This window comes from Asparagus officinalis, chromosome 5, assembly GCF_001876935.1.
Source record: "Asparagus officinalis chromosome 5, Aspof.V1, whole genome shotgun sequence".
Classification (NCBI taxonomy): domain Eukaryota; kingdom Viridiplantae; phylum Streptophyta; class Magnoliopsida; order Asparagales; family Asparagaceae; genus Asparagus; species Asparagus officinalis.
Window position 1 is genome coordinate 7,402,843 of NC_033798.1, and position 23,195 is coordinate 7,426,037.

At 36.7% G+C, this 23,195-nt stretch overlaps 2 protein-coding genes across 4 annotated transcripts; one reads left to right on the forward strand and one right to left on the reverse strand.

Annotated features, from left to right (window-relative positions):
• LOC109843714 (putative transcription elongation factor SPT5 homolog 1) lies at window positions 992-11,594 on the reverse strand. Its single transcript, XM_020412667.1, has 22 exons — window positions 11,158-11,594; window positions 8,920-9,158; window positions 8,674-8,817; window positions 8,429-8,590; window positions 8,231-8,314; window positions 7,892-7,962; window positions 7,437-7,794; window positions 7,193-7,348; window positions 7,008-7,105; window positions 6,863-6,911; window positions 6,635-6,787; window positions 6,409-6,552; window positions 6,230-6,320; window positions 5,863-6,021; window positions 5,727-5,775; window positions 5,538-5,632; window positions 4,874-4,943; window positions 4,279-4,333; window positions 4,066-4,183; window positions 3,831-3,974; window positions 2,036-2,136; window positions 992-1,526 (listed from the first exon to the last, which is right to left on the reverse strand). The coding sequence occupies exons 1-22, from the start codon at window positions 11,474-11,476 to the stop codon at window positions 1,281-1,283; spliced, it is 3,105 nt and encodes a 1,034-aa protein (XP_020268256.1). The 5' UTR covers window positions 11,477-11,594; the 3' UTR covers window positions 992-1,280.
• On the forward strand, window positions 14,709-22,880 carry LOC109843587 (yrdC domain-containing protein, mitochondrial). Of its 3 annotated transcripts, none has more exons than XM_020412530.1 (6): window positions 14,711-15,029; window positions 16,188-16,415; window positions 18,987-19,162; window positions 19,658-19,949; window positions 21,280-21,347; window positions 22,640-22,880. In XM_020412530.1, the coding sequence occupies exons 1-5, from the start codon at window positions 14,950-14,952 to the stop codon at window positions 21,335-21,337; spliced, it is 834 nt and encodes a 277-aa protein (XP_020268119.1). In that variant the 5' UTR covers window positions 14,711-14,949; the 3' UTR covers window positions 21,338-21,347; window positions 22,640-22,880. The 3 variants fall into 3 exon arrangements, with proteins under 3 accessions (XP_020268120.1, XP_020268119.1, XP_020268118.1); XM_020412529.1 differs by having other exon boundaries at window positions 14,712-15,029; window positions 22,643-22,880; XM_020412531.1 differs by lacking the exon at window positions 21,280-21,347 and having other exon boundaries at window positions 14,709-15,029; window positions 22,643-22,880.

Below are 23,195 nucleotides of genomic sequence, written 5' to 3' on the forward strand. Positions count from 1 at the left end.
CTGAAGCGCTTAGGGCTGGCTAGCAAGCATTACTGGCACGATTGAAACCTCGTTTTTTCTCCTTTCAAGCCTGCTCAGCTGATTTCTTTCTCCTTTCAGATTTTGATCAGTTACTGTTTTGATTCAAATATCTACGTAAGAAGTAAACACCAATTTAATCAAGGTATTAACATTCTGTCTCTGACAATTTCTTGCACATCCCGGAAAACTCTGCCTTAGTAACTAACATTTTCGAGTTAGCTATCATGGCGAATATCCACTGCCGAGTCTACCGTCTCATCTGATGGAAGCTCAACCTGTTTATCGGTCTCGAACAAATCCTGGTTTGACGAGTAATCCGACGGAGCCTATACGGTTCTCGTCTGGGCAATTCCACCCCCGGTTCAGAACTGACGGATTTAGGCTAATTCTCGATTCATGACACTTTGCTGACCCCGAGATCAGCAATATGAACGACATGACACGCCTGTCATCAGTCTGGTATATAGTTCATAGTTACAATGTACAGGTAGTACTCTGCTCTGCCATCAGTCTGGTATATAGTTCATAGTTACAATGTACAGGTAGTACTCTGCTCTGCGCCGACATATTTAGAAATCAACCTTCGGATAAAGGCATGTAACGTATTGATCCCTCACATGCACGCATATGCAACAGATTCAGAAATCAACCCCCTTGGTCGTAGGATTCTTGAAAATTACAATCAAACAGAATCTCACAGAAGGTTTAAGGGGACGGGACAATTTCCATACGAATAGTTTTGATAAGAGTACAACTTGAAGGTGCCATATGAAAATCAAAAGGAGTAACTTTGATAGAATACCAACGGGCGACAGGAAGTATTACGGCCTCGCCCAAAAGCGAGAACACCGGCAAACTGCAAGATGGCATACTGAGAATTCGATCTCTCATCTCATGATAACAGGTCTCATTCCATCTTTACTACCAAACTAAGGTTAACGTGCCAGAGAAAGCACCACTATCACCCACATTGAGCTTAGATTGGGACATACTGATCAATCACTTATAGAAATCATACCGATTAATGTTACATCTTTCTCCTTTACCAAACAAAAATTAAAGGCCTTTCGTACATCTACATCCCAATAAAAACATCGCTACACATACAACACAAGTGTGCTCAAATATCTCCATATCTGTTTTGCTAATCCATCAAGGTGAAGCAATACCACGATATAGAAAAAGACGGCAGGACTGAAACTCTCTTGCTCCACATAGAGCTTCAGGTTTGACATAATAAATAATCATTCTCTTCTCATCTACAATGCTGCTAATTTAGCGAGGCTGCTCATTTCCAAAATCTTTACTTCATATGTATCATCAAGCTTCACAATACCGTCGTTACCATCAATACCAATGAGCTTGCCGGTCAGTCCTCTTTGACCCCCGCTGGTGATTTTGATTATATCAGATTTCTTCGGTCTCACGGGCTCTAATTCTCCTTGTAGAACCGTCACCACCTCATCATCGCCCATTGAGCCGAGGGCAACCCTACAGGATCCATCCTGCAAAGGAAACATGGTATATAATATCAGTGCAATCGTAATACTGTAACACTGGAATCGCCGACTTCAAATTCTAGGTTGGAACCTATAGATGGCTCTCTATAAGATTTTTTTTTGGGTTTTCTTTTGTACATGTACCTCCTTAAATTATGAATAGTTGAACTATGCTCCAAATTTCAGAATTTACAAAACTAACCTTAATCATCAACTGTGGAAAAAGAAAACCCAAAACAGCGTATCATAAACTTTAATAGGCTAGTTTGTAACTGCAATGTAGAAGTATCTCAACAAAATAGTCAAAAATTTACTAGTCACATTCAACAAAGTTGATAATTTGTTGATTTGAGTTTTTCTTTCCAAAACTGATAATTCAAGGGGTAGTTTGCAAATTTTTCTTTTGGGTTGGAGATGGGGGTATTACAGGGTATACATAAAAAAGACTCTTTACTCAATGATCGGGCTTGTAAAGCATGTGAGCACTTTTCAGCAAGTAAGGACAGAGCACTTACCATTGTCACCTCCCGAACAACCCCAATATGTGGATATTCTGCCGGCCTTATGATGTTCACCAAAATATCGGGCATTACCCAGTTTCCTTCCCCTTCCCCACCTGCACAAAACTCTTCATTATCAGCCCAACGGTATGCATCTACTATACATCATTTACTAGCTAAAATTTGCACCTTGAGCTGGAGTCCAATTGTCTACACATTTCAAAGTTCAACTGGAAATTAAACAACCCGTGATAAATCTAATTCTTTCAGTATAAGGGGGAAAAATGATTCGGAAGTTGGGACAGAAATGGAAATTGGAGAACCTAGCACTTGATCGGTATTTACAGTGAACAAAAATACTAGGATGACGGGCATCAGCAGAGAAAATGGGGTTCAATATCCAAAACTTTGACGTAATTGCAGTTCCTTATATAACAATCCATTGGTCATCCCCTCAAATATGTTATGGTTCTTGGTTAACCAAGTCCAGGTGTTCAGACATTCTGCACAGTAGATATGTTACACCTCTTCATATTACTGAATACCGCAGTATTATAGTAGGGAGTTTGTGTGATACCCCATTTGACATGGCTGAAGATATCAAAAGCCCCCACAAACCCAACAAGTTTGCAGCATACAAATTATACAGGTAATTTTGACAATTCCTTGACAGAGGAATTCTACCCTTAAAGTCAACTTGCAAGAGGTCAAGATCATATGAGCACCTCAATTTCTTTCAAAAGGAATTTTGCATAAGTGGTATCAGAAGCAGCTGGCAATTAGCTGCATAAAGAAACTACTAAATAAATTGAGCTTAAAAACAGAGATAATGATGTAGAACATAGAACAACATGCATTTCTTCTCGCCTGGAACAGGTACATGATGAGGCTGTCTTTCTTGCCATAAAAAAGTTCATTGAGTGAAATGGAGGCCAAATAAGTACAATTAAATGATACAAGATCCCACTACGGCTTGTGAATGAAAGTGGTAATGATGGTATCCCTTATGCTTTCCTTAGCTGCTCCTGGCTATTTCCTATTTTTCTCTTTCAGATATCCACAATATTCATTTTAGGAATCATACATGCTCTTCCTGTCTTCCTATATCTTGTCAGATGTGAAAACCTAGGTAACAAAAGGAAGTGACAAGCTGACTGCACAATTTTCATTGCTTTGGTGAAATTTATTGTCTTAAAGATCTTTAACGATGTCATCTATGTTGCATTTATCATTGTTCACTGAATGAAGATTATTTTTATAGCACAGATACTCCTCGCTTCATTTTAAATTTCTGTTTACTGGCATTATCTGTATTGCAACTATTATTTGTTTACATATGCAGACAATTTAATTAGCATAGATACACGTTTCTTCCTTGTTCCATAACTTTCAGTTAATTTACTTCTGTTCATACTCATGAAAGAAAAGCATGGAAATTTGCCCACATCTGATCCACTAAAAAAAATATTTTTTTCTTTTATTTATGTATTTATTTTTTGTGGCTACTGCTGCTGCTGTAATAGCAACAATTATCAGAAATTATCACCTTCTTAGCATTTCCTGGATATCCCATTTACACAAGTCTGAAAGTAGGGTAACAATTCTCAATGAAATATACAGCAAAGAAGATACTCAGTTTAAGTATATGTCAGCAATGAAATTTAATCAAGACAATTATCCATAGAAATACTATATTAAAGCAAGTAGCCAAAAAAGGTAAATAAATGTAGGCCATAGTGATAACACTGAGATGCATTTCAAAGAAGGACCACAAATATTTATGGGAACCGAGAATATAAAGCAGCCAAACCTATAGCCGGTGACATCATATCCAATCCCATATTTCCTGGTGTCATTGGCTGCCCGCCAGGAGTACCCGGAAGATAAGATGCAGAACTGGGCGTCATGGGCTGGATACCAGGAGTTGATGGCAGGTAAGGGCTTACAGCACTTCCTGGGAAAATAATGTGTCTATAGTTAGACCTTCCACACTTTTCTGACTATTAAAAATAAGGAAATTAAAATCCATTCATTTGAGAAAGTACCATATAGTGGACTGCCTTCTCTTGTTATCCCCGAGTCACTGTAATTGCCTCCTGGAGTGTTAGCCCAACCTGAACCAGGGGTAGGTGCTTCATATGGACGGGCAGTAGGCGTTCCTGGCTGAAAGAGAAACAATGCATGCATTATTCAGGCATCCAATAAGAAGGTTATTATTGCAGGCAAAAAAAAAATTATAATCGGATACAACAACGGACCTGATATTGTGGACTTGCTCCCCAAGAGCCAGGGTTTCCATCTTCCCAATTATCCCTGATTTCATATTTAAGGAGATAATTAATCCCTATTCTTCTAACTATAACAAGAACAAAAAAAAAGCAGCAGCAGCAGCACAAACAACTAAGCCTTTATCCCAGATTTTCGGGGTCAGCTATTAATCCTACTCTTCCACTGAGTTCTGTTAAGGGTTATCTCTCCACTAAGTTAATCATTATCTTATACTTCCCAATAATTTCTAATCAGCTCTAAGGCCTGCCCTATTCCTTTCTCCATCATTTATAATCTTGTCACTTTTCCTAATTGGTGCAATTCTATTAAGTATAAAATCCAAAAAAAGAAAAGAAAAGAAAAAAGGGATATTAACTAATTAAATTCTGATAAGTAAGCACTAATGGAAACATGGCGTGTAATTTAAAAGAAACTTGAAGAACATGCTAAGATAAATTTATAATGAAAAACAGCGTTAATTCCAATAAGCGCTCAAAAAACACCTTATAGAGAACATTAGACATTAAACTAAGTCAACAAACAAAATCAAGATGTCTGTAATCAGATAAAACAATGGGAACACACCTTGGTGGACTCATGGGAGCCCATGCTCGATTAACCATGGGAGTTCGCATGCCGTCATGTATAGGCGTTGCTGTAGATAAGTAATAACATAAGAAAGAAGATCTAAATACCAATATACCACTAAACAATGCTGACAACCCTATTTCAGTCAATCATATTAAGAAAATACAGAGAAGGAAAGATACAAGTTCTGACTATATGCTGAGGCACATCAACAAGTAAAGAGCCTTTTCCCCCCCTTTTCAGTGGAGGAAAAACACAAAAAGGGTTTCCAAGAATGAATGCACATGAGATGGTTCAGTAGACTCCTCTATCATGGGAGGAATCTAAAAAGACAGCTTGACATATAACATGAAAAGCTACAGAGATGTTCCAAGGGGGGTCTGAGTTTGTAAGCCCTTCATTAAGAAATGTTGAAAAGGCTAAAATAGCTAATATGTTCATTTGTCTACGTGGGGAGCTCTGCGTCTGTGCATGTGTTTCCAGATTGGTCAGCAGAAATGAGCTTCTTGACTATCTTAACCTCTACTTTGACCCGAACCAGACAGGGCCCAATATCACCAAGAAATGTGCTAAGAATAATCAATAAGTGACAGAAATAATCACGCTTCATAATTAGAATTATTAAGTCAAAAATTATCTTAGAGAAATGCCGAGAACAAACCTCCAGGATCCCTCATTGGAGTTTGATAAGGATGCAGCGGAGTCCGTGAAGGGTGCATGGGTGTCTCACTCCCCATGCCATATCGAGCGGTCTCCCTGATAAAATGTTTAGTCTTCAATTAAACTCAATGGAAAGGAATTGGAAAAAAAAAATCAAAAAAAAATCAAAGCTAAGTGAAATGTATAATACCTGAATGGAGTTGAAGGAACAGCACCATCAGCAATATCATTCTTATTAACTACAAGTTTAGTGAAGATGTTACGTAAATACATAATATCAAATTGAATTTTCCCTAAGCATGTAGGTCTTGGTGCAGTGGGCTTACCGGTAACAACCTTCATTTGTGAATCCAATTCAACACGCACCAATATGCCCGTGACTTCTTTCACACGACCACGATATCCCTTCAAAGGGCCGGATCGAATTTTAATAGTTCTACCAACAAGAGGATCATGTCCTCTACCACCCCTAAATCCTCCGCCAACTATAAAAGTTCAGATAGGCATCATTAGACATAATTAATATGAAGAGACTACTGACTGTGAAGCTAATATGGCAGCTAACATTAATATGAAAAGACCACTGACTCTGAAGCTAATATGGCAGCTAACATAACTGAATAGCGAAACAAGTTGCTCGATGCAAATGAACATAAAGAATCAACTCTACATTAAAAACATTAACACACATACATCTTCCCGCAGGCCCTCTAGGTGGTCTTTCAGGAGAATCACGAAATGGCGATTTCAAATTCTCCAATTTTGAGTTTAAGGTGTTCAAACCCTGTATAAAAACAAAGTGGGCATTAGTTTGTGATGTCAAGATAGAGCTGGATAAACTAATACTGAATTGGAGAAAATTAGAGGCATACAGGTTTTTCACGGTTCCTATGAGATCCACCAACTACTATACAGGACTGCGCTTTGACACAAATAAAACCAGCATGTTCTAGGTGATGGCGATCATAGATGAACAATATTCCTCTATGAATGTGTTCAACGGGGCCTTGCTTTCCCTAGTTAAGGATAGAAAAACAAGTAAGAAAGAGAATGTATCAAGGCGTTCAGGTAAACCAGAAATATAATTGTGAATCCCACCTTACACGGTCCCTCGAGAACTCTCACAATATCCTTAGTGGACACCATGTTCCTTGATCGATCTTGGGCATTTGACCGTCTTTCAATTTTGCTTTTAATTTCTCGTAATTTGACAAGCGTGACCTCAGGCCTATCAGGGACACCTTTGAGTACCTACACACACTTACAATGAGCAGAAAGAAAAAATAATCCGCATTGAAAGCATGAAACTTTTAGTATCTTTTTTACCTGGAATGCATCGTTTTCTACACGTATAATCACTCCAAAAGACATATTGCTACAGAAAAGTTCAATAGATCATAAGAGATCAACAAAACAACATCTAGACCTGCTTTGCAGAACAAACAACTGCAATGCATATAGAATAACTTACTCCAACAGCACAAGATCGTGCAACTCATAGTCGCCAATTCTGGTGATTCCGGTGGTAACTTCAGAGCTCTCTACAACATTATCTGCAAAAACTCGGATCTGCACGACAAATAAGCTAATAAGAGGCACTACACTGCCATTAAAATACGCTCTTCTGTCTCATCTAAAGGCATCACTATCACTTACATCTTCTTTAGTGGTGTCCGATAAAATGATGAGGACATGACCCTCAACCTTCACCACCATACCAGTTGCTCCTTCTTGAACACCAGAGACCACTTTCACATGGTCCCCTGGCTTGAAATACTTGCAGAGCTCCTTTTCATTGAAAGCCAATGTTTTCTGGAAAATACAAAAAACAAGTAAAGCAGCGTGCCTATAAAAAGAATATATAAGGTAATTAGTAATAGGTGATTAGAGAAGAAATTACCGGTAACCCTTCCATCTTTGGCCTGATATGGACATTCTCTTCCTCTACTTTTTCAACCCAGCCCATCAGATTCTTCAGATCACCCCGAACAACTACAACTGCATCACCCTTCATAAAATGACCTTTCTTTCTGTTCACAAATAAAGTAGACAAGCTAGCCATATCACCATCAGCATCATCACCCGGCTTCCGAAATTTCTCCAATTCATCAAAAGTAGGTTGTATGCTTTGTGAACTGATTGACTTCATGGACACCGTTTTATATAGAAATCCATCTTTGAACATCATATTATCTACCGTTTCAAAATATTCACCAGAGTCTCTATCCCTCCTGCGTTCTACACGGATATGCATTTCTCTGGAAGAAAAAAAAAAGCACAGACGACAATTAAGTTCTCATTTCCTCAAATACCAAATTCATGTCAATTTCAGCCAGCATGAAAGAGTGGAAGTACCGTGCTTCATCAATGTTGAAAAAACGTGGAGGTGGAACAAATGCCTTCTTTCTTCCAACATCCCTACCTTCCTGGACAATACATAATTGCAACTCATAATAACTGTACAATTTTGGACTGAACTATAGGACTTAACCAACAAGCAGAAACATACATGTTTTCCAAATTTCAAATGCAAAAAAACGCATAAGCAAAACTCTAGCTAAATAACAACTAACCACCAGCGTGCAAACTAGCAATGTTATAAATGAACAAAAAGTCTTAATGATTTACCTAATCATAACTTAAGACAAATGATAGATGTTAACTATGGGGATGGCAGAACTGATTTACTCATACCAATTTGGCAGCAAGGTTTTGTAAATCAATCCTCGGAATGAGCTTAACAGTCACCTTCTGCCGCACATTATCAACATCAACAACCTGCAAAATGAAACACAGAAAGCTTACAGAAAGAAAACTGTGTGATCTAGAGGAAACTATACTACATGCATAAGGAAAACCATATGATCTAAAAGAAAGTGTCAACATACATACTTTTGCAAGATCTCCTTTATAGATCCCAAGTTTCATCCGAACCCATGTGTCTCTTGCAAGATCAACTATTTTGCTTTCCACTGAAAGTACATCGGTCATTTCCTTTATTGGCACCAACATCACCTTGGCCGAATTGAATATGTTCCTTAGACCTTTGCAAGCCTGCAAAGCAAGGCTGGCAGTTTAGCAAAAAAGAATAACTAACACATCCATACATGTTACACAAGGAGGAAAACAATTTACACCTCTTTAACATGAGCTTCTTTGTCGGCTTCAACATATATATAATTTTTAAGGTGATCTAACGCAATTGCTGATCGGATCTGAAGTTCGGGTCTGTCTATATATTTTTGCATGAGGCAAATAGCTGTCTCACGCTCATGACCAATCTGACATGCAAAAATAAGTTGCAGAACATCAGAGGGAGAAGAAAAAAGAGACTATAACTTGAGATACTCTTTCAGAATGAACTACAAGAATAAATTTCTTACTGCACATTTCACCATCCACAACTTTGGGTCCTTTACAGAGGGTAAAAGAGCTTGTTGTTCAACCTCAGTGGCCTCCTCACCATACTCTACATGACTTGATTTAGCATATCTCTCATAAACTTGCCTTTCCATCTCCTCCACATCTTCCTGATCCTCCGTCAAGAAAGTTGTAGGCCTGTGTGGTCTTCTGCCAACTTCTTCCTCTCCCAAGTCAGCACCACGCCCATCGTCTATGAAATCTACATTTTCACATAAAAGTAATTGACATTAAATGGAAAGGATGGGCGAATATTACTGTATAACATATCTGAATTAGCCACATTAGTAAACAACAGGCAAGACAACACTTTATCATCACACTCAGGTTGGCTACATGTATCATTTTCCTCCATTCCTATCAACACTATCTCCTTATTGCACTAGCAACTGTACATTAATATATAAACACAAAAACACACAATTTTCCGACTACATGTATCCTTAGCCACATTAATAAACAACAGGCAGGACATCGCTTTATCCTGTCCACTCAGGTTGACGACATGTATCCTTTTACTCGATTCAGCCCTATCAACACTATCTCCTTATTGCACAAGCAAATGTACATGAATACGCAAACACAAATACACCCACACACGCAATATGCTTGTACATGTAAATGATGTCCTGGAATTTAGATGTGAGAACATGATCTAATGAATGCAAGAAGTGATACAGATACTCATCCATAAAACCAAACAGTATAAAGTTCAATATAAATTTCTCATGTTCTGAGTCTTGATGTTCCGCAAAGGGTGAAGAATAAACCTAACTTCAATAAGAAGACGATAAGCACATTAGATCATTCTAAATTTAAGACTAAAACATCATTCTAGATCAGACTGAACAAACATATCACGAAGAATTCCTTTACCCTTTCTAACAAAATAATAACGTGGATGATCTATCAGCATAAAGAGATACCGTAACAATAGTTCTATAACTTTTTAAAATTTCAATAGCTTATGGCATATGAGGAGATATATATGAGAAGTCTCAAATAAACAGAGCAATAACTACATCCTGACTCATAATTCCTTGCTGCCTTTTCCTTTTCCCCATCTTACGCATGTGTGCCATAACTCAAACTATCTACTTTGAGAGCCAAATCATAATTGAGCATAGACTGCTCAATCCAAAGTGATGGTCCCAATAATTTATATTCAGACCAATATTATTATATTAATAAAGGGGAAAAAAAGAAGGGAACAAATTCTTGGTTATTAAGCAGCACTTGACCACCCCCGGCGTTAATATATATCAGTTAAATTCTCAATTCCACCTCACATTATCCTCACAAATCCTAACCTAAAGGTTTAGGTTCCTTTTTTTTCTTTCCATGTTATAAGGGTTCTCCTCTCTTTTTGTCTCTACACAGAACGCAAAGGACAATTTAGTCTCTCATTATCATTCTACAAACTTAAAGGCAATATAATATTTCCCAAATAAAAAATATATCGAAATAGTCTGTATTTAGTAATCAATGGAAGCTTAGAAAATGAGCAACTAAGAAATTCCTCCTCCTACTCCGGTCTCCCCCAAAGTCATTCTTGTTTCTTAAATTCTCAATTCTACCTCACATTGCTCTCATAAAGGTCTTTGCTTCCATTATCTTTTTCTTTATCATATGCCATTCGGGTTCTTATTCTTTCCAAAGGCAAATTTAATATATAACTACCATCCGAGAAACTTAGCAAGCAATGTAAAATTTCCCAACTTTAAAAGTATATACAAACCATCAGCAATCAATGCAAAATTAGAGCACACAACTGATAAATTGTGTCACTTGCAAGAGAACAACACCCTAATCTTCAACAATCATCACTGCAGATTCAGTTATAAACAAATCTAACCCTCCCTAACTCACTCAAGTTTCCCCTCTTGTATGTGCAAATACTATCTAACAAAGTCCTCCACCCCTAATTTCCTCAATTCAGCTCAAAAAAAGTAAAAAACAAGAAACTAATTCATCAAAATTGGCTAAAAGGACCGAAACCCTAATTTCCAACAATTATAATTGCAGATTCAGTTAGAAACAATAGAACTCCCGAACCAACTAATTTTTTTTATTCTCTGTGCATAGTCTCTAATGAAGCCCTAAATCACCAAAAATTCTTCAATTTCAGCAAACATCTAAAAAAATTTACCAAAAGAAAACAATAAAGAGCCAGAATCCCTAAATAAAAACCAAAAGCTTACCGTCTTCCGCATCCTCGTCCTCCTCTTCCTCCTCGTCGGTGTCAACCTCCGCCTCGAAATCTATAAACTCAGACCCTTTCATCTTCTTCTTCTTCTTCTTCTTCTTCCGACTCCCCCCAAAATCCTCATCATCATCGTCGTCCTCGTCCTCTTCATCCTCCTCATCGTCTTCAACCGCGGCATCGTCGATGAAATCAGATCTGCCCCTTTTCTTCCTGCCCTTCCCCCCGTACTCCTCCTCCTCCTCTTCCTCGAGATCTTCCTCCTCCTCCTCCTCGTCGAACTCCTCCTCGTCGTCGTCTCTGCGGCCGCGAGCCATCACCGAGGAGAGAGAAAACCCTAGAAACGAGCGAAACCCTAGAAGACCTTTGGAGAGAAATTTTCCTCTTGTCTTCGGTTCGCGGAGCAGCGTCTCGCCCCTGGGGCTTTGATCGCTGTGGCCTCGCACTCTATTTATAGGAATTCGAGGGTGCTCAGGAGTCGAGAGATAAGAACCGGAGAAGGGTCGGTACCGTTCGGGTCGGATGATTTGTCTACAATTGCATCCGAGACCCGCTATCTCTCCTTCCCGTTCAAAATTTGGATTCGAGTTTTAAATATGAGATGCTATTAGTACTAGGTAATCACTGTGACGGATTAAGAGTGTACTGTGATTGGATGTTAATGATAATAATTTAATTTATTCATATCATACTTAACCTTCATAATGAATTCACTTGTCTTGAATATGTCGTTTATTTACATGAGCTTCTCATAAATTTTTATGAGAATAAATTTTCACTGTAAACCTGAATGAAGTTTTAATTACCAAAATCGACCTTTTTTTAATTACCAAAATCGACTCGTTTTATGCCACGTAGGCTTAATCCCGTTTCATAATTAGTCGGGGTTGCCAACCCCGACTGTTTAGGGCATTACAAATCGGGTTTTAAGGCTTCTAATTAGGGTTTAACAACTCCTAAACAGTCGGGGTTGACAACCCCGACTAATTAGGAAACGGGATTAAGCCTACGTGGCATAAAACGGGTCGATTTTGGTAATTAAAAAAAACGGTTGATTTTGATAATTAAAACTTCATTCGGGTCTACAGTAAAAATTTATTCTTTTTATAAAGGTACGTTACACTGAAACCCTCAAGAATTTTCAATATTTTTACAATAAACCCCCCCAACAACTCTCAAATTAGCATCGTTACGCTCTGATGTGGCTTGTGCAGCTACTTAGTTAAAAAGAACAAAGTATCCTTAAATTATTAAAAACCCTTTATAACTTTTATTTCTTTCAATTTCAACTTTAAAAACAAAATCTCTCATCTTTAGGGGCTGTTTGGTTGTTGTTGGTAAAGTTGTATATTTAGGGGCTGTTTGGATCGGGTTTTTTGAAGGTGAAAGGAGGGGGAAAGCTGCCAATTTGTCGGCTTTTTTGCAGCTTTCCCCAAAAATCGCCTATTATAGAGACGATTTTGGGGGAAAACTACCAAATTGGCAGCTTTCCCCCTCCTTTCCCCTTCAAAATACCCGATCCAAACGGGCTCTTATGACACAACTAGGAAAGTTGTTGTCCACTTCATCAATTTCATTGAGTAACTTTTATTTGTTTGTTTTTTATTTCGTTGGAATCATAAATTGCTTGTTTGGTTTGCAAAATGTTACTTTAATTGCTTGTTTGGAAAGTGTAAAAATGGTTATTGTGTGATCCCTACTCGATTCCATTGGCCTAGCCCCCTCACTTCTAACACATATGTCAGCTTTTCTTCAAAATCAGACAATTTTAAAGGGATTTGTGAATCCATACCACATCAGCATAATAAATCGCTTTACACTATTTTCATAACTACAAACAAACAATTGAAAAGGATGAAAGCTGACACTAGGAGCCACTTTTTTACACTTTCCATCCTTTTACATAGTAAAAACTTACAACCAAACAGCCCCTTAGTCATTTGTTCTCCTCTTGCTCGTATTCATGTCAGGGTCTATAATTTTCTTCTTCTTTCCTTTTTTTTAAATTGTTCAAAATTTTAGTTCTAATTTAAGGAGATTACCTGGAAAATTGCAAAAACTTATTGGAAGATTTTTTTAATTCCAAAAGTTACTTAAGGGTCTAGTGTGTTTTTAAAAGTTATTCTTCTGATGTCTGGACAAACATTAGCGCCTAGGTACGTGTCTGAACAAACATTAGCACATAGGTACATGTCTGAACAAACGTATGAACTTTATGATCATTAATTTTTAGAAGTCGGAACAAATAAAAAAGGAAGAAAAAGTTGATAGTAGACTATGCATAATATTAATTTCTTGCAACTTACCATTTTTATAATGTTAGATGCAATGAAATTCAATGCATATGATTAATTTGAATGGTCTATTAGAAATAGAGTCGATTTTACAAACCCCACTGGACTTTGGATTTTTTGCACATATTCCCTTAAATTATTTTATCTAACATACCGCTCAAATATGGAGTGTCTCACGAGAACCCCCTCAGCTTTAAACTTTTCTCATCTAATGCCCTATTTCAAAGAACTCGAATGTTCTTGAGAGAATTTTTTCCCCCAAATTGAAGCCAATTGTCATTTAGGGGCTGTTTGTTTGTCTAAAAAAAGAGGGAAATCAAAGAATATGAAATGTATTTCTTAGAAATTTTATTTTGAGGTTGTTTGGTTAGAAAAAAAAAGAAGGAAATTAAAGAATAGGAGATGAGATGAGATGAGTTGTCGTCATATTATTGGATGATGTGAGTGATTTTTTAAGAAAACTTGTTTTGAGGTTGTTTGGTTGGCTAAAAAAATAAGGAAATGTATTATAAGAAACTTTTTTCCTATAATATGTTCTTTTCTTGTGTTTGGTTCATTCTTAAAAATAAGAAAATATATGAGATGAGATGAGTTGTCATTATATTATTGGATGATGTGATCCACACTTAAGGAAATCAATTTCCTTATTTTTTTGGAGGAAATGGGTGGAGATGAAAGTTTAAGGAGATGAGATGAGTTGTCATCATATTATTGGATGATGTGATTGATTTTTAAATATGAGATGAGATGAGTTGGATGATGTGATGATAAAAATAATTTTTTATTAGATGTTGGATGATAAAAGTAATATTTTATTGGATGAGTTGGATGATAAAATAATATGTTATTAGATGAGTTGGATGATAAGATAATATTTTATTGAATGTTGGGGTAAGTTTTAGGGATGGAAATGGTTGAAAATAGGAAATGGGAGATTTCCATGCTCCCATTTCCTATTCTTGGTTTTTAGGAAACCAACCAAATAGCCCCTTAAAGGTAACTTATCTCTCTCCCCTCAATTGAGGATTTTTTTTTCTACTCTCAAGAAAATTTTAATTGTTTATAAATTATAGGTAAGCATTTGATGAGAAAAAATTAAAGTTCAGTGATATTTTGTAAAACACCTGAACTCTAGGAGTACGTGAGATTTAAAAAAAAGTTCAGGGGGTCATATTAAATACCCCAAAAGGTCAGGGGAATTTTGTTCAATTAACCCAACAAATGTCATATAGTGTTGTCATTGATGGGCCTCAGAAGCAGCCCAATAAAAAACATCTAAACCCCAGTTCTCTCTCCCAATTACAGTCGACCCGATAATCCTCAGCTACAGGGCCCTAGAATTCTATCGGTCTCTGCGCCCTGCAAGCGTTCGATAAAATGCCTCAACGAAGCAAAACAAAAATTTCGATAGCAAACTCCTAAAGCCCTTGCGATTTCAGTCACTTCATCGTCTTGAAAAGGCGAAATAGGCTCGCGGTTGCGGTTATGATAAAACGATGCTGGTGATTTCTCCCGCCAAGTTCACGGAGAGGTGCTTGCTTCGTCCTTGTTCGGCCAAAGGCTTCTTCTGTCAAAGGTTGGATTCTTTTTTCCTGCAAAATTTGATGGGTTATTGTAATGATAGGATACCCATTTCAATTTACTTCTTTGCTGTGCGCGGTTTCGGTAGTCAAGTGATTGTTTACATAAAATTACAATGCAGTAACTTCGTTGTGATTTAGCTCCAAATGAACTTACAACATAAGGGTTAATTACGAACTGACCCCCTGTAGTGTCGTCCAATTGCGAATAGACCCACCTAAGTTCTATTTGGGGCTAATAGAGCCCCTGTAGTACTGGCCCAGGTGCGAATACACCACCTTAGTGAAGTCTTTTTAGCCTTTTAAAAGTAAAAACTAGCAATTGAGAGTCTATACTCACCAAGGGAACTGTAGGGGGACTATTCGCGAAAATAGAACTACAGGGGGTCTATTAGCTGTTGGGTGAATACTACAGGGGTCTATTCACAGTATTATTTATTTATTTATCTGAGAAAAGGCCTAGAACCTACACCATAAAGTAGGGTATTTGTGGATATGAGTCCCTTAAATCTTCAAACTTTTGTAGTTAGTCCCGCAAATCATTGAATTGCTATTATGTGCCCCAATTCTTATAAGTTGCTTCAAAATTAGTCCCTCGCATCATTGGATTTGTTATCCCCAATTCTTATAAGTTGTTTCAAATTAATCCCTCCAATCAAGAGTGGAAGTGGCAAGAATAATACTTGAGGGACCTAATAGCAAGTTCTGCGATTTGGGGGACCATTCTCAAACTAAGATATATCAGAATCCTGGATAGGCATGCGCTAATTGTTCTAAAGGGTATATTTTGACCTCGTGTGGTCAGTCAAGGCAATATATGCAATAGCAATACAAACTCTTCTCTGTTGTTGACTCTATGGTACGTGAATATCGGGGAGAGTTGACCTTGAACTGTATGTAAAATAATACACAGATAAAGGAAGGGAATACATTTTTGAGAGTACAGGAAGGAAGGAGAGGAGCGAAGAAAATATATTTTCTTCATTAATTTTCTCATCATGTTTAGATAACTTATTTTCTGTTCTGTTTTTTACAGGGAAAATGATTAAAATGTAATCATTATGATCATACTATTATACCATTTAATAGGGTCATGAGTTTTGACTGTTTTGCCTGTTTTAATGAAATAAAATTTGTCTCGTTACTGTTTTCAGATCATCGAGGGTTGGTGGTATTGTTTCTCCACGACGAAGGTTTGGTTGGTGTTTTCAAAGGAAAATGTCTCAAGATCTGAAGAGATGCAATGTGGCTTCGGAGACTAAGGAGGGTATTATTCTGCCAGCATCAAGAGATCATGTGCAAGAGGCAATTGATGCAATTAAAGCTGAGAAGGTTATCGCGGTTCCGACCGATACTCTATATGGATTCTCTTGTGATGCCTGGTATGTAGTCGCTTTGCATTTATATTTTATGTGTTTTTCTTCAAAATTGCTTTCTCCATAACTTCCCTATAAATTAAGGAAATATACTGATAGGCTTTATAAGGAAGGTACTAAATTTTCCTTTTTAGTGTTTTATCTCGCTTGTTCATGTCGTTCCTTTATGGTTTTGTTTGGTGGCACATTAATATTTGACAACATATTTTTGTTGTTCGATTCTGAAGTTGTGAATTTTCCCCTATGGTATCAGCTCATTAGTTCTCTGATATGCAATATCTCTAGTAGACCTGAGAATAAATTGTAGGTAGCATTTATCTTAAATGCCTATGCTACAATAGAATAAACAAATATTTTCTTTTCATGAAAACTTGCACTATTTTACATCGACATTGATTGACCGGCTGTTATCTTTTTCCAAATTTTAATGTGGCTCTCAGTAAAGTTTTGGAAACTTTTCTTCCTATAAAGTACAAATGCATTGAAACTTGGGAGCTAATTTAGGAGTTCTCAGATAATTCTAAGTTTGATCCTCAAAGGCATCCTCAATCTGTATAGCTAAACACCATTGTTCAGTTAAGAGTCTAGACAAAGACCTTTTAATAAGTAAGGAAAACATATGCATAAAGGATCAAAGGACTCATATACCTAATTCTGTCCTTATAACTCATCACTTACCAAATGCCTATTAAAGTATTCTAGAAATGCTCAACTTTCTGTAGGACTCAGCATTCTATCAATTAGCACAATAAACTGGCTAAACTTGCAAATACAAAATCTCTTGATACATTTTGCTTGAACTCTACATCCAATATTTTTCACCTCCAAGCAGGATATATAACTGCAAAATTTTCACAACCCATTCCATAAAGGTCTACACTAGCCTATGTGGAGGTTTTGCAGTGTCCAGACTCCAGGCAACATCTTTAGTAGCAATTATAATAGCTTTCTATAAAGGAACCGTATCAAATAACAATAGTTGTTTAGGTATTAAATATGTTAGTCAGCTCATTTTAGTATAATAGTATGGCCTTTGTGAATGTAATAATGGGTTCCCCCCTCCATGGATAACCATAAACGAATCTAACAATTCATCGAATGGCATCCTAGAATGCATGGATTTGATATGTTCTGATAAGTCCTACATTGCTGTGATTAGCTAATATACAATAACAGTTATTCTATGTCTAAGATTTTGAGGCTCAACACGATGAATACAGAAGCAGTCATGTTTTCATTTTTTATATTTTTTGGATGCAGTTCGCCAGCAATGAAATTTATGAGCTAGCAGGGTTAATAGGGGTTGCAAGTTAGTTTGTGTGTGGATCCTTATGTTATTGAGAAATTTTTTTCTTACGATAATGGTATTTGGGGCACATATATAATGAGACCAGGAGTTGAAAGTAAATCAACTTGAGGAGCACAGTTTGCGTGAAAAGAAATAAGTTGCAGAAAGTTTCTTTAAAATTTACGGCATTTGGACCTTCTCACCTGTTCTTAGAAATCATAAAGAAAGCTACTCACTGACTCACACTGTCTAATAGAGGTTCCTAGCCAAATTATTTCAACAATGATATAGGTACCAAATTACATTCTATCCTTCAAATTTCATGTGGTTCCTGCAATTGGTATCCTGACCAGAACTCAGATGGTAAATAGTCACTGCAAAGTTGACAGCTTTCTAGAATCTAAAATTTAGTGCCTGATTCTACACCGCACTCGTATCTGCTGAAAAAAGAGTAGACAAGGAGCTGTATGTGTTCTCTATGTATCCAGTGGCATTACATTTGTTTTAAAGTTCTGTGGTTAGTGTGAATTTGGTCATGACTCACGTAGTTTCAATGTGTTCTGTATCTTAATCATAGAAGCTTACACCTACATTGCACCCATATGCCTACCATGTTATATAGTCAGCGAACTTCACTATGTTGACATTTATTCTCTTTTTTCACTTTCTACAAAGGAAAAAAAGGAAAAAAAGAAAAGAAAAAAGCACTACTCTTTTTGGAGAAAACGGTGTTCTCAGGTTACAAAAGTGTCAATTATGATAACCCTGGTTACTACCTACCTAAATGCAATAAAGTTTTCCTTTAAATGCCACCAAAGTTACTTATGAGTTATATAGATAACTGGATAAGTAAAAAAGGTTGATAGTTGGAAGAGGTACCACTATCAAATGGGAGTTTTTACAGTTGTATTTATCTTCACCAAGTCTTTAAGGCAATCAACAAGTCATGTTTTCCGTACTGCTTATACAACTTTCTATTTTTATCTACTCTAATCAAGGAAGTCTTGTTGCTTGTGTTGTCATTACATCCAAACAAATATTTGTGGCCACCTTTAACACAGGAATGCAATGCTAGTGATTTAAATATTTTTGGGAACCCGCCTTACTTGTTTTTTGTCTACCTCTCATTTGTGTTTGTGGTCACTTTTTTAAAAAGAAAATACACATAAGTAGTGCGTGCATCCTTTTTTATTTTTTCTTATTTGGTAAGTTTCTCGCGTCATTTAATTTGGTCTACACTAGCTGTTTAATGTATGTCAAGATTTTAAACTTTGCTAATGCACTGACAGCTCAGCTCAAGCAGTTAACCAGATCTATGATATTAAAGGGCGTAAAGTGACAAGTCCTCTTGCAATATGTGTTGCTGATGTGTCAGATATACCACGATTTGCCACTATTGATCATTTACCTCATGGATTGCTAGACAGCCTCCTTCCTGGACCTGTGACTGTAGTTCTGAAGCGAGGTTTGAGATACTTCATGTGAAGCATATTCTATTCTTGTATTTAATCTTTGGTACATTTCACTAAACTACGTTGAACTTTGTGGGGTTAGCACGAACTCCTGTTAACTTTATATAGAAAAAAACCCCTAAACTTTTTGAATCATGAGACACCTCTGAGATATTGAAATCTCAGAAATAGCCTTAACAAGTCGAATAAAAACTTAAAAGTATGACCTGGTTGATGTCTCTTGTTCAAGAACATGAATGCTCTTAATTCAAAATTTCATCACAGTTTCTATTTATTGTAATTCAAACTTTATACCTGACCCGTCAACATTGTTTATGGAAATCTCCAATAGTTCAGGGTGTTTAGTATAAGTTTGAAAGTTCAAGAGGGGTTTTCTCTGATTATAAAGTTTGGGAGGGTTTGGCAAAAACCACCCGAAGTTTAGAGTGTTTTTTGTGCCATTTACCCGATTTATTTTTCTATCCTAACGTAAACTTTGTATATTTCAGGTGATTTTAGCATATTGGAGAAGTCTCTGAACCCAGGTTTAGATAGCATTGGTGTACGAGTTCCAGACTGCGACTTTATTCGCTCTATTGCTCGAGGGTCTGGAAGTGCACTGGCTCTCACAAGCGCCAACCTCAGTGGGCAACCTAGCAGTGTTAGCATCAGAGATTTTGAGGACCTCTGGCAGTACTGTGCATACGTTTACGATGGTGGTCTCCTTCCTTGTGGACGTGCTGGTTCAACGGTTGTGGATCTTACAAAGCCAAGAACATATAAGATTCTTAGACCGGGAAGGTGACATATTCATAACTCAGTGTTTATTATGCTTTTATATCATTTTATTATGTTGTTTTAGATAGCTATCAACTGGCCATGTGATAGCCTTTCTGAACATGACATTCCAATAATTTTCCAACCTGAAGTACTGAAGATAACTAGCCTAGAATATTTTATATTTTCTTGTGGTCATAGACCTATTTTTCAACTTTTAGTTTAGTTGCCTAGTTGCATGTTACTGCCCATAGAAGTCGGGAACATGGTATGCTATAGCGAATCACGACCCGGGTTCAATCATCCTAGCTTCGCGTGGAACATGACCCGATTCACCAACTCATGCAGCCCAATTTAGAATTCAAACAAGTTAACATTTTCAAAAAAACAAAAAGAACTCTTCTTAAAAGAATAAACAACAAAAAAAATGTGAGCAATTAAGCAAATAAAGTATTCATATCTTAATTGCAACATGATTCTTAAGGTTCTTTTACCATTACTAATATTAACTAGCATTTAAGAACCGAACCTAAACCGTACCACGTTCCCTAACGTACCATATAAGCCTACCTTCCTCGTACCCGATTCCTAACGAGTGGCGTACCACGTTCCCTTACCCATCCCATGAACCGGAATGAACTGGGTTCCATGAAACTATGTTACTGCCTTTGCCTGAGGTGTAGCTGTGGAATTGGATCGTTGCTTTAGTAATAGTTTTGGTCAGTTTGCTTTAATCAATGATGGAAAAGGAGCTTGCAAGTCTATTTATGACACTTAGATTTATATGAATAAGTTTAGCAAGTTTCCCCCCTTGTGCATTGCCTATTTTTCTCAAGCATTTCAGGCCAATCTACAAGCGGAGGTCTGTGGTCATTGATAAACAATTAAAAATTCCTATATATAGCCCTATTTATGGGCATGTAAGTGCAATCACAACTACAATTACACATATCATATCTGTGCATCCCTATTCATGATATACGAGGTGTCACAATCCCTTTCTTCCCCATACGATGTTTTATAGAGGGCCATCTATAGGCTTTTTCCTTGATAAAACTTGCACATTCATCACTTAAGGGTCATTGTAAATACAATGTAGACTAGATGTTCAGTAGTTTTGGTGTGAACTTAAAGATACGATTTAGCATGGTGAGATAAATATTACAATTTAGGGAGCCTATCATTTACCTTCACAAACGTTCTCTATTAACTAGATTTAGAAACATTAGGATGACGGCAGCTTTATAATATGCAATAATGCTTGCAAGCTGGTTACTGATCAAGTATGCTGCTTTGTAAGTCATGGCAGATCTTAGTAAAAGGTGGTAAATGATGGTGCTTTCTGTTTTTGCAGTGCAAGAGAAGAAACAATAGCTGTACTCCAAAGATTTTCATTGGAAGAAACTCCTTGATGAAGAAGTGGTAGGTTTTTTATGTTCTCTGGCAAATTTTTTGTAGCGTCTTTTGAAAACTCATCTAGGTTTGGATGGTTAAATAAGCACTTGATTCACCTGTAGGATTTTTTCTATTTTTTTATTGGAACTATTCATTGCACATATTTGAGTTTTGATTATGCTTGAGACTCTGGCTTTTGATCCTCTAATATAAAGTGGTTCAGGTCTACATTACATGTGTAGGATAGACTCGCCATAATAGACATCAGTATACTTGATCAACAACCCTATTAAATAAATAAAAGAAACTAGTAAAATATGATCTTGAGCTAAACAGGTAAAACCTTACAAGCTCAGTAATTGAGTTTCATGAACTAAACTTAGACAAGGAAACTATATATTAGTATGGATAATAAGCATATGCTAGAGCTTTCATGTCATATTTCAATACATCCGCATAGATCACAAAACTAAAAATATAACTATGACTACAGAACTTTTATCCCTAATACTTGGTTCTAATAGTAGTATGGATGATTTAACGTGAAAGAGAAAATTGTTTAGATTCTTTTACCCTCAGAGAAAGTTTTTTTTTTTTTTTTGATAAATGGACTGCTCAAAGGTAAAAGCGACAAAAAAAAATTCACTCAGGGGATCTATCTGCAACAATAGAAGTACTGGGGTCTATCCGCTATTGGGGAATACTACAGGGGTCTATTAATGGATTAAAGAGGACTTCTGGATAACAATCAAGGCACAAAGATGGTGACTGATGACATTTAGAGATAAATTCAAGGGCTAACAACGACCCGGGTTTTAATACGTTCTTCTGCATCACTTCTTCTATTAGAAATAAACACCCCAGCATTCTTTTAACTGGTTTATTTGGCATATGTTTTTGCATTTCTCAATAAAAAGTTGTTTTGTGTTCTTAGCACGAATGGTTTTAGATATTGGTGTTGTGAGACTATTCTACATTATTCATTAAACTCTGGCCATGATTCGCCTTAATGCTTTGGTTGTGCTAGCCTCTGCAACTTGAATTCGATCCGATATTGTTGTGCTTTGTTTTTGATTCAAGTTAAGATGAAATATTTGTGCTGCTTGGATAAAAAGTGCTTTGTTTTTTATTCAAGTTGAGATGAAATATTTGTGCTGCTTGGATAAAAAGTACTATGTAACGCCATGTTCTTATATTTCTGTTTCCTTACAATGAGAGGTGGATTATTTCCCCGTTTATTTTCACCAGTATATAGTTTAGTTCCGTGCTTCTGTTAATTTTTTTTGTAAAAACTTTTTTTACCCCCCAATTATTTCCAGCAGGTGGTTAATGCATGATAGAGATGTTACTTGGGAGCAAGGAAGTCGTTGGTAATGGAGAAGCTTCTCCTGGGGGAAAGTATAAAATTGCTTTCAACAATTGTTTGGTTTAAAAAAAAATGTTCCCTTTGCAATTTGATATAAAACTTGCTAAATTAAATTTGTAATGCAACATGAAAACCGATGTTTAAGTTGAAAATGGCGGTTCTGTGTGGAAAAAAAAAAAAGTATTCTTCTTCTACATTGTATTATTTTCTTGGAAGAAAATTTGTCACGGTACTTGTAAGTTTCATAGACAGCTGTCTGTCTTTATTTCATAAATGTGCTGTTGTAGAAGAATATGGACTAAAATAATCTCTTCTTTTCCTTAATTTAACTTTAGCCGAGTTCGGTGCATATAATTAAAAAGAATTATTTACATCTTGGTACCCTATGACATGCACGAGTGATCCCGTGTTCTATGTATCTACATGATTAATCCTGATATCACGGATAACCTTAATGAAAGCAATGCTAAGTTTTACTTGGGGTTACTTGTGTAATCTATGTCAGTAAT

Bases quoted from the DNA above. Each gene is read 5' to 3' on its own strand.
- LOC109843714 (XM_020412667.1), bottom strand. From the start codon at position 11,476: ATGGCTCGCGGCCGCAGAGACGACGACGAGGAGGAGTTCGACGAGGAG. The intron at 7,795-7,891 runs GTACTTCCACTC...TTTTTCTTCCAG, and splicing joins TTCAACATTGATGAAGCACG to AGAAATGCATATCCGTGTAG. The intron at 7,106-7,192 runs GTAAGTGATAGT...TTTGTCGTGCAG, and splicing joins CGGACACCACTAAAGAAGAT to ATCCGAGTTTTTGCAGATAA.
- LOC109843587 (XM_020412530.1), top strand. From the start codon at position 14,950: ATGCTGGTGATTTCTCCCGCCAAGTTCACGGAGAGGTGCTTGCTTCGT. The intron at 15,030-16,187 runs GTTGGATTCTTT...TACTGTTTTCAG, and splicing joins AAAGGCTTCTTCTGTCAAAG to ATCATCGAGGGTTGGTGGTA. The intron at 19,163-19,657 runs GTTTGAGATACT...TGTATATTTCAG, and splicing joins GACTGTAGTTCTGAAGCGAG to GTGATTTTAGCATATTGGAG.